Below are 12,348 nucleotides of genomic sequence, written 5' to 3' on the forward strand. Positions count from 1 at the left end.
TAAAGGGACTTCTTTAAGCTGAAAAGAAATGGCACTAATTAATAATAAGAAAACATACAAAAGTTAAACTCTCAATAGAAAAGGTAAACATATAGTAAGGGAAGTGGATTAATTACTTATAAAGCTACTAAGAAGGTTAAAGGACAAATTTAAAACTACAATAATCAGTTAAAGGATACATAAAATAAAAATATGTAGAAGTGAAATAAAAACATAAAATGCAGGGAAGGGAAGTAAAAATGTACTTTTGGAATGTGCTGCGATTTAAGTTGCTATTATATCATATAGACTGTTATAAGTATATGATAATATACTTGAACTTCAAAGTAACCACAAAAAAAAAGAACTTATAATAAATATACAAAAGAAACTTAGAAATCTAAATATAATAGTAAAGAAAGTAATTAAACCATAAGAGAAGACAGAAAGAGAAAAAGAAAGGAACAGAGAGGAACTACAAAAACAGCCAGAAAACAACAAAATGGCAAAAAAAATCTATAAATAATTACTTTAAATGTAAATGGACTAAACTCTCCAAGCAAAAGACACAAAGCAGCTAAATGGGTTAAAAAAAAACAAAACACCAAGACACATCTATATACGTCCTGCAAGAGACTCACTTCAAATGTAAGGACACACACAGACTGAAAGTGAAGGGATGGAAAAAGATATCTGATGCAAACAGAAACAAAAAGAGGCCTGGTGTAGCTATACTTATATCAGATATAATAGATTTCAAAACAAAGACTGCAGTAAAAGGTGAAGAAGGGCACTACATGAAGGGTCAGTCAATCTAGCAAGAAGATATAACATTTTTAAATACATATGCACTCAATATAGGAGCACCAGAATACACAAAGCAAATATTAACAGACCTAAGGGGAGAAACTGAATGCAACACAATAATAGTAGGAAATTTTTACCACCCCACTTACATCAATGGAAAGGTAATCCAGACAGGAAAAACTGGCTTTAAACAACATATTAGAGCAGAAGGACTTAATAGATATATAAAGAACATTCCAAACACTAGCAAGAGAATACACATTCTTCTCAAGTGCACACAGAATATTCTTCAGAAAAGATCACATATTAGGACACAAAACAAACCTCAATAAATTCAAGAAGATTGATATCATAACTTTACACCTAATAGAACTAGAAAAAGAACAAGCAATGCCCAAAGTTACAAGAAGTCAGGACATAATAAAGATCAGAGCAGAAATAACTGAAATAGAGACTAAAAAGACAAAACAAGAGATCAAAGAAACTAAGAGCTGATTCTTTGAAAAGATAAACAAAATTGACAGACTCACCAAGAAAAAAAAAAGACAGGGTGCTCAAGTAAATGAAATCAGAAATGAAAGATGTTAAAACTGATACCACAGAGATACAAAGGACCATAAGTGACCACTATGGATAATTATTTGCCAATGGATTGGACAACTCAGAAGAAATGGATAAATTCCTGCAAACACACAATCTTCCAAGAACTAAATTATGAAGATACAGAAAATCTCAATAAACCAATTATTAGTAAGGAGATTGAATTAGTAATCAAAAACATTCCAACAAAATCTCAGTACAAGATGATACTGGTGAATTCTACTAAATGTTCAAAGAAGATTTAACATCTATCCTTCTCAAAGTCTTTCAAAAAATCAAAGTGAAAGGAACACTTTCAAACTCATTTTATGAGGCCACCATTACCATGATACCAAAATCAGATAAGGACAGCACTGAAAAAGTAATTTACAGGCCAGTATCCCTGATGACCACAGGTGCAGAAATCCTCAACAAAATATTAGCAAAGCAAGCTCAACAAAATATTAAAATGATCATATACTACTAGATTTAAGCTAGTGATTCAAGGATGGTTCAATATCCACAAATCAATCAAAGTGATATACCACATTAGCAAAATGAAAGATAATCATTTGATCATCTTAATAGATGCAGTAAAAGCATTTGATGAAATTCAACAACTATTTATGATAAAAATTCTCAATGATGTGGATATAGAAAGAACATACCTTAACATAATAAACACCATATATATTAATATTATACTCAGGGGTAAAAAGCTGAAACCTTTTTCTCTAAGGTCAGAAACAAGACAAGAATGCCCATTTTTGACACTTGTACTCAACACAGTACTGGTAGTCCTAGACACAGCAATTAAATAAGAGTAAGAAATAAGATGTATTGAAATTGGAAAGAAAGAAGTAAAACTGTCACTATTTCCAGATGACATGATCCTATATAAAGAAAATCCTAAAAAAAAAAATCCACCAAAAATCCATTAGAATAAATGAATTCAGTAAAGTTGCAGGATACAAAATCAGTACACAAATATCTGTTGCATTATTCTACACTAATAATGGGAACTATCAGAAAGAGAAATCAAGAAAACAGCCCTGTTTACAGCTACATCAAAAAAGAATAAAATACCTAGGAATAAATTTAACAAGAAGGTAAAAGGCCTGTATACTAGAAACTGCAAGACACTGATGAAAGAAACTAAAGAAGACACAAGTAAATGGGAAGATATTCCATTGTCATGGATTAGAGGAATTAATATTGTTAAAATGGCCATACTAATCAAAGCAATCTACAGATTTGATGTAATCTCTCTTGTAATTCTAGTAATATTTTTCACAGAATGAGAATAATTCTAAAATTTGTATAGAACCACAAAAGACCCTGAAGCCAAAACAATCTTGAGAAAGAATAAAGCTGGAGGTTTCATGCTCCCTGATTTCAAAGTATACTACAAAGCAATCAATCAAAACAGTATGATACTGACATAAAAACAGGCACACAGATCAATGAAATAACACAGAGAGCTTAGAAATAAACCTAAGCATATATGGTAAATTAATTTATAACAAAGAAGGCAAGAATATACAATAGGGATATGAAAGTCTCTTACATAAATGGTACTGGGAAAACTGGACAGCTACATGCAAGAGAATGAGATTAGATAATTGTCTTAAACCATACTCAAAAACATATTAAAAATGGACTGAAGCCCTAAATATGAGACCCCAAACCATAAAACTCCTAGAAGAAAACACCGGTGGTAAGCTACCTGACATCAGTATTAGTGATTTTTTTTTTTTTTTTGGATCTGACTCCAAAAGCAAAGGAAACAAAAGCAAAAATAAACAAATGGGAGTACATCAAGCTAAAAAGTTTCTGCACAGTGAAGGAAACCATCAAAAAGACAAAAAAGCAACCTGTTGAATGGGAGAAGATATCTGTAAATAATATTATCTGATAAAGGTTAATATCCAAAATATATAAAGAACTCATACAGTTGGAAGCAAAAAAACCCACAAAAACCCAATCAAAAAATAGGCAGGGGATTTGAATAGAAATTTTTCCTAAGAAGTCATACAGATGGCCAACAGGCAAAAGAAAAGATGCTTAACTTTGTTAATCATGAGGGAAATGCAAATCAAAACCACAATGAGTTGGTACATTGCATGTGTCACAGGGCTAGTATCAAAAAGGCAAGAAATAACAATGTTGGCAAGGATGTGTAGAAACAGAGATCCTTCTACACTGTTGGTGGGAATGTAAACAGGAGCAGCCATTATGGAAAACACTGTAAAAGTTCCTTAAAAAATTAGAACTACCAATAAAATCAAGAAGAATAAAAAAACAATAGAAAGAATCAATGAAAGCAGGAGATGATTCTTCAAGAAAATAAACAAAATAGATAAACCCCTAGCCAGACTTATCAAGAAAAAAAGACAGTCTACACACATAAACAGAATCAGAAATGAGAAAGGAAAAATCACTACAGACACAACAGAAATACAAAGGATTATTAGAGAGTACTACAAAAAATTATATGCTAACAAACTGGATAACCTAGAAGAAATGGACAACTTCCTAGAAAAATACAACCTTCCAGGGCTGACCCAGGAAGAAACAAAAAATCTGAATAGACCAATTATGAGCAAGGAAATTGAATTGCTAACCAAAAAACTACCTAAGAAAAAAACCCCTGTACCAGATGGTTTCCCTGTGGAATTTTATCAAACATTTAGTGAAGACCTAATACCCATCCTCCTTAAAGTTTTCCAAAAAGAAAGAGGAGGGAATACTCCCAAACTCATTCTATGAGCCCAGCATCACTCTAATACCAAAACTAGGCAAAGACACCACACAAAAAAGAAAATTACAGACCAATATCTCTGAAGAACACAGATGCAAAAATATGCAACAAAATATTAGCAAACTGAATTCAAAAATACATCAAAAAGTTCATCCTTCATGATCAAGTAGGATTTATTCCAGGGCTGCAAGGATCATACAATATTTGAAAATCCATCAACATCATCCACCACATCAACAAAAAAGGGCAAAATCACATGATATTCTCCATAAATGCTGAAAAAGTATTCAACAAAATTCAACATCCAGTCATGATAAAAACTCTCAACAAAATGGGTATAGAGGTCAATTACCTCAACATAATAAAGGCCATAAATGACAAACCCACAGCCAACATTATACTTAACAGCGAGAAGCTGAAAGCTTTTCCTTTAATATTGGGAACAAGACAAAGATGCCCACTCTCCCCACTTTTATTCAACATAGTTCTGGAGGTCCTAGCCATGGCAATCAGACACCACAAAGAAATAAAAGGCATCCAGATTGGCAAGTAAGAAGTAAAACTGTCCCTGTTTGCAGATGAGATGATACTGTACACAAAAAACTGTAAAGAATTCACTCCAAAACTACTAGATCTAATATCTGAATTCAGCAGAGTTGCAGGATGCAAAATTAATACACAGAAATCTGTTGTATTCCTACACACTAACAATGAACTAGCAGAAAGAGAAATCAGGAAAACAATTCCATTCACAATTGCATCAAAAAGAATAAAATACCTAGGAATAAACATAACCAAGGAAGTGAAAAACCAATACCCTGAAAACTATAAGACACTCATGAGAGATATTAAAGAAGATACCAATAAATGGAAACACATCCCATTCTAATGGATAGGAAGAATATTGTCAAAATGGCCATCCTGCCTAAAGCAATCTACAAATTCACTGAAATTCCTATCAAAATACCAGCAGCATGCTTCAACAAATTAGAGCAAATAGTTTTAAATTTCATATGAAACCATAAAAGACCCCAAATAGCCAAAGCAATCCTGAAAAGGAAGAATAGAGTGTGGGGGGGTGGATAACACTCCCCAAACTCAAGCTCTACTACAAAGCCCCAGTAATCAAGACAGTTTGGTACTGGCACAAGAACACACCCATAGACCAATGGAACAGACTAGAAAGCCCAGATATAAACCCAAGAATGTATGGTCAATTAATATATGATAAAGGAGCCATGGACATACAATGGGGAAGTGACAGCCTCTTCAACAGTTCGTGTTGGCAAAACTGGACAGCTACATGCAAGAGAATGAAACTGGATTGCTGTCAAATACCATACACAAAAGTAAACTCAAAATTGATCAAAGATCTGAATGTAAGTCATGAAACTATAAAACTCTTACTAGACAACATAGGCAAAAATCTCTTGGATATAAACATGACCAACTTCTTCTTGAATGCATCTCCTCGGGCAAGGGAAACAAAATAAAAAATGAACAAATGGGATGACATCATGCTAAAAAGCTTCTGTATAGCAAAGGACAGCATCGGCAAAACAAAGAGGCATCCTACAGTATGGGACAATATATTTGTAAATGACGTATCTGACAAAGGGTTAACATCCATAATATATAAAGAACTCACATGCCTCAACACCAAAAAGCAAATAACCCTATTACAAAATGGGTGGAGGATATGAACAGACATTCCTCCATAGAAGAAATTCAAATGGCCAGCAGGCATATGAAAAGATGTTCCACATCGCTAATTATCAGGGAAATGCAAATTAAAACCACAATGAGATATCACCTCACACCAGTTAGGATGGCCCATACAGAAAAGACTAGGAACAACAAATGTTGGTGAGGATGCGAAGAAAGGGGAACCCTCCTACACTGCTGGTGGGAATGTAAATTAGAGCAACCATTGTGGAAAGCAGTAAGGAGGTTCCTCAAAATACTAAGAATAGAAATACCATTTGACCGAGGAATTCCACTCCTAGGAATTTACCCTAAGAATGTAGGAGCCCAGTTTGAAAAAGACATATGCAGCCCTATGTTTATCGCAGTACTATTTACAATAGCCAAGAAATGGAAGCAACTGAAGTGTCCATCAGTAGATGAATGGATGAGGGAAGATGTGGTACATATACACAATAGAGTACTATTCAGCCATAAGAAGAAAATAAATCCTACCATTTGCAACAGCATGGATGGAGCTAGAGGGTATTATGCTCAGTGAAATAAGCCAAGTGGAGAAAGACAAATATCAAATGATTTCACTCATCTGTGGAGCATAAGAACAAACCAAAAACTGAAGGAACAAAACAGCAGCAGACTCACAGAACCCAAGAATGGACTAACAGTTGCCAAAGTGAAAGAGACTGGGGAGGGAGGGTGGGTGGGAAGGGAGGGAGATGGGGAATAAGGGGCATTATGATTAGCACACATAACGTAAGTGGGGGGGCATGGGGAAGGCAGCATAGCACAGTGAAGACAAGTAGCGACTCTATAGCATCTTACTATGCTGATGGACAGTGAGTGTAATGGGGTATGTGGTAGGGACTTGGTATGGGGGGAATCTAGTAACCACAGTGTTGCTCATATGATTGTATATTAATACCAAAATAAAAATATATACATGTAAGAAAAAAAAAGGAAAAAAATTAGAACTACCATATGATCTAGCAGTATCATTTCTGAGTATCTATCTGAAGAAAACTAAAACACTACCTCGAAAAGATACATGCACACCCATGTTTACTGCAGCATTATTTACAATAGCCAAGATACAGAAACAATCTGTATCCATTGTTTTTTGAATAAAGAGGATGTGGTATATATGTGCATATATATATATACACACACACAGTCATAAAAAAGAATAAAGTCTTGCCATTCATAACAACATGGATGGTCCTTGAAGGGATTATGCTAAGTGAAATAAGTCACAGAAAGACAAATACAATATGATTACATGTAGAATCTAAAAAACAAAACTAACAACACAAAACCCAGACTCACAGATCCACAGAACGGATTGGTGGCTGCTAGAGGGGGGTTGGGTTTGAAATGGGTGGAGATTAAGAAGTATAAACTTCCAGTTATAGTCATTGGGATTTAATGTACAGCATGGGGAATATAGCCAATAATATATTAACTTTGTAAGGTGGCAGATGGTAACTGGCCTTATTGTGGTGACCATTTTGCAGTGTATAAAAGAACGTTGAATCACTACATTATATACTTGAAACTAATATAATATTGTATGTCAATCATACATCAATAAATTTTTACAAAAGAGAAAATATGAACACTGTAGAAAGACATAATATGTTACCTTTTCATTTTTTAACTTATGATGTCTTTATCCTTTCATTGATCTTTCTCAGAAAGTTAGCTTCATGGTGATACACTTTTTTTGTCCCTCCAATTAAGACTCCCTAATTTAAAGATCTGGAAATGGACCTGGCCATCTCCACCTGAATGCTCCTCTGTCCCATAAATGTTAATATTTAGCCTTTCACACTTCTCTTTTTTCTTAACCACACCGTTATTATTTCAGGGCTTGAAAAGAACCTTGGACATGGAACAGTGCTTTCTTCAGGGTGGAAAGTGGTATATGAAGTATTTTAGATAACTAAATTGGTAAAGGGACTTGGATAGTTCACTCAAGTAGACCAATTTAAAACAGAAATTCCCCAGATCAGTTTTTGATAAATAACTTCATTAACATTTAATAAAATTTATGTATTAAAACACTGAATAAACTAAGTAGTGTTCAACTAGAATATCAAGAGAAAATCTGCACCTTCAAAACAAATCAAAATAAATTTTAATCTGACAGTAGATGTCAACTCCCTGAGGCCAAAGCAGTATAGTTTAAATATTTTTAGGAAGATAGATATGGGGAGATGAATTCCAAATTACAGAAAGATAAAACTTTGGAACTAGAAGGGACAGTGTTGTTATCTGTTATAATCATCATATTTTACAGGTAAGGAAACAGAAATCCAAATAAGTAGACTCCTGGGCTGAAAGCACTCTGCTCATTCATTATTGGCAGGGTCAATGTTAAATCCCAGGCTTCCTGATTTCTAGTTTAATTGTTTTTCTACTATATAATAACAACATTTATGAGGGCACACTACTTGCTATACTCTCATGAATTATCTCTTTTAATTTCACAATCACCATATGAGATAGGAATACATTTTATACTTGACAGGGTTAGAATTTGAACTCAGGTTTGTCATACCATCAAGAGAGGCTATACTGTATAGACACATCATGAACATATTTAATATACACAAATTCACCACTTAAAAAGGGAATCATTTGCATGGTCCTGAGTGAGACAATGGAGGCTGGCTGGGAGAACTGTGGATTCACATGTTTCTCTCCACTCCAGAGATCCATGCAAATTAAGAAATCAGACTTAGGAGTCCAGTAAATCTTGATTTTGAATCTTAGCTCTATTCACTGCTAAGTCTGTGATCTTGGACAAGTTACTTAACTTTTCCAAACTTTAGTTTCCTTATCTTTAAGATAGGGGTATAACATTTCCTATTGAGCTGTTATAAAGATAAAGTGAGATAATACATTTAAAGTAGTTAGTACAATGCCTGGCACAGACTGACTACTCAATAAATGCTAGTTGCATTATTTTAGCCATTTTACTTTACTCGTTCTCTGATAAATTTCTTTAAGTTGCTAAATTCATTTTTAAGAAACATGATAATTTATATTGACAACTGTTTGGAGGGTATAAATGTCCAAGTAGATTCTTTTTATCTAGGAAAAGATACCCACAAGAATAATATGGAATGGATGTTCCTTAGAAGGTGTGTAAGCCTTTTTCCCCCCACCTGTGATCTCTTATACCAAATCTGCCCCAAAACCTTTACTCTAAGCTTTATCACATTGGTTGTAAAACAGTGATTTTTTTTTTAAACAAAAAGTACTTTATTATTGCAACTTAAGAACTGGTTATAATTTAAATGCACATCTCTGATATGTGCCAATAACTTGGATGAACTTAGTATCAATATCTCTTAGTAGTGTTCAGTGAAACCCACCTATATAAAGCAACTGTAGCCAAAATAATCTGATGGACTTGGAATCAAGATTTACTCTCCCAGTCCTGCACCTAGTTTTGGCAAATGCTAAGCAGACTCCCAAACAGGTATCTGGTATACAGGCATGAGTCCTTGAATCATGCAACATCAACTACCATAGCACTATTCCCCTCTCCAGTGCCCCGATGTGCTTATTGTAGTATAGGCACTCAGTAAATGAGAACATGTTTGGAGAAGGGAGGTAGTAGGTGCTAGCAAATGTTTAAAAACTGGCTTTCTAAGTAGGAGAGCTGATTGATAGCATTTGCCAATATCTGTGGCATTAATACTCTTACTATGGCCAATTTAAACTACCGGTGGTTTAACAACTGTTTCAAAGTTCCTAAACTTAACAATCAGCTCTTGCAAGCCAGTGTGAGCCAGCTCCAGCATACCAATGGACAGAGGGCCAGCAGGCAGTCTAGGTTACTCCTTGGCAACTGGCAGGTTACCCTTTCCTAAAGCAGAGGACTTGTACTACACCTCAGTGAGAGCCAAGGGCACCTTCGACCCTACTTCCTTGGGCTGAATCCCGATCCTCACACCTGCTATCTACTTTCCAGGAGTCTGCTGTATAAAATGGTTTTCCTTAATACCAAGAATGACCCAGCCTGACTTCCAGATTGGACAAATTCTCTAAATGTCTCCTTGCTGGCTTCCAGCTGCTAGATGGGATCACTTGATAGCAATAAAATGCCTGAATTATATCTGAGCTTGCTAGAACTCTCTTCCAATACCAAGTCTTAGATGACCCAGCTACCCTCTCCAGTCTTTCTGGCCAAATCTCTAATTCTACATGAACTCAGGAAAAAGGTCTCTATACCTTGTTTGACACTGTTTCCATTAGCTCTTGTTACTTCAAGCCAGTATGTCTTAAATCTGAACCTCTGATCACTTTCCTAGTCTTAATAGGCAACAAGCCTTAGTCCAATGTAATTATTATAATACAGGATGCTTTCTGGTTATAAGAAAGATATGGATCGGGCCTACAAGGGGCAGTTATCCAACATCACTAATGAAGGTGTTTATTGTAGATGTATAAAAACCTTTAGATCATCTTTAGTAACAAACCTTTTCAAATATATTTAATATTATGCCATTATAGGAAGATAATTAAATCAAAAGAATACCAAAACAATGAACTTCATTTTCTCAGTTTTCTTTTTTTACTTGAACAGTTGTCTTAACATGGAAAGCATAACTATGGGCCATTACTATGAAGAAAAGCTTTGCTTTCTAATCACTGGAAATTGTTAAGCATTTCTGTAGCTTAGAAAGAGCTCATTTCATTTAGCTCCTCAAAAAAAAAAAGGAACATTCAGAGGCATAGTAAAAACACTAAGCCTAAACCATGATACATTTCAGACATTTACTTAACCATGATTCAGTTATGGGACATGCATTTGACATATTCTGCAGAGAAAGAAGTCTTGTTTGGTCTGCCAGCTGGTTTCTATTGGGAATAAAACTTAATATGCAATAGTAGTTATTGGTACTCCAGTAAACTTGAAAGCTCTTACCTGTACATTTGTAATCAGAGGATACCCCTTTAAGCACAGCATCGAAAATGGATATTTCCACTCGCTGCTTTCTGTGGTGACAACTCAGAAGCAAAGAAGGCTGGGACATAACAAAGTACAAAAAGGGTTCTAGCAGTAAGTCTCCAGTTCCTCTTCGCCCAGGCTGCCGAACAATAGTTACCCCAAGTGCTTGCCTAGCAGATGACCTTGTGGCTGCATGAAGGCTTTCGAGAGAGATGACTCCTATCTTTTTCCCTGAAGGAAAAGACATGGTGCTGCTTAAGAGATCTTCTGCTGTTACCGTGGAAATACATGCCTGGCTGGGCTTAGCAACATCTGAATCAACTTCTGGGAGATTTAATGAACTCTTGCCTGAGTTTTCATTATCCTTATGTTCTTGCAATTTCGATTTGGGTAAGGCTGTACAGGAATAGGTCATTAGTGAGATTCTACTTGCAGTAATAAACACGTCAAAGGGAATAAAATTTAGATTTTTTACAATTGATGACTGGTATGATGGACGGGCAATGCGATGCTGACTGGTACCACTGTGCTGCTCGATTTGTACTATTCTGATTTTAACACTGTCACTGCCAATTCCACTATCCTGAGCACCACTATACCGAGATGAAGTTTCAGTCATGCTTCCATCAAAAGTATCCATTTTTTTCTGTTCTTGCTTACAGACCTGTAAGAAAAAATAAGACCTTTTGTTTGTTATTGTGTAAAGGGTATTATATAAACAAGTTGTTAAAAGACTGATCTAGTATAACTAAAAACACAGTAATCATAAAAATAAAGTAGGTGTCCCAATTTTTGCCAACAAACATCTATGACAAACATCTAATGGTATTTCCTTAGGCAGGCTTCTAGAAGTGGAATTAATATGTATATGTAAGAAGTGTAAGGTTATCAAATATTGCCAATACCTTTCCAAAAAGGCTGCACTAATTTTGAAAATGGCTATGCCACGGGCAATGAAAAAACACTCCCTAAAGTACTGGACATTGCTGACCATGTTTCAGGCTCGTCCTTAATTTAATTGTTAAGTATAGTGTCATTTTTCCACATGCTACAAATTATTATAAGGTGCTTGTGAAAATGTTAAAGGATTGTTAACATTAAAATTTTTCAAAGAATATTTCTTTCTGATTTTAAAGTTGTTGAGGGAGATACACACTGCTGTTCGAAAAATCCAGCATGAGCTGTTTGAAAGTGAAATAACTTTTCTGTGTTCTTTGAAGACATCACAGTCTTTTAAACCATTCTATGGTGCTGTTTCCCTGCCTGGACGGCCCCTTCTGAGCTTGCCCTAGTGGGAGAACATCTAGCTACCCATCCACACTCACAACAAATGACACTGTTCTCTCCCTCTTTTCTTTCTGCGTGATCCCAGTACTTTACTCATATTTCTATTTTAGAGTGTATTATTTTCTCCCAAAATGTTTTGAGGTGGCAGTATCAGACAGTGTTAAAATAATCTTTAGGATTTGGAGTCAGATGTGGGGTTAAGGCCAGCACTTTCTAATTGATTTTGGACAAATAATGAACCTAAGGCTACATAACTTCATCTGTAAAATGG

At 35.1% G+C, this 12,348-nt stretch overlaps 1 protein-coding gene across 4 annotated transcripts in view; it reads right to left on the minus strand.

Moving 5' to 3' along the window:
- The window catches only part of VPS13B (vacuolar protein sorting 13 homolog B), an 876,251-nt gene that overhangs the window by 206,681 nt on the left and 657,222 nt on the right, over nt 1-12,348 (minus strand). For all 4 annotated transcript variants that reach the window (XM_036876002.2, XM_057497864.1, XM_036875982.2 and 1 more), the window contains exon 34: nt 10,767-11,454. In XM_036876002.2, coding sequence (XP_036731897.2) covers nt 10,767-11,454 — 688 coding nt within the window. The remainder of the gene's footprint in view (nt 1-10,766; nt 11,455-12,348) is intronic.

This window comes from Manis pentadactyla, chromosome 3, assembly GCF_030020395.1.
Source record: "Manis pentadactyla isolate mManPen7 chromosome 3, mManPen7.hap1, whole genome shotgun sequence".
Classification (NCBI taxonomy): domain Eukaryota; kingdom Metazoa; phylum Chordata; class Mammalia; order Pholidota; family Manidae; genus Manis; species Manis pentadactyla.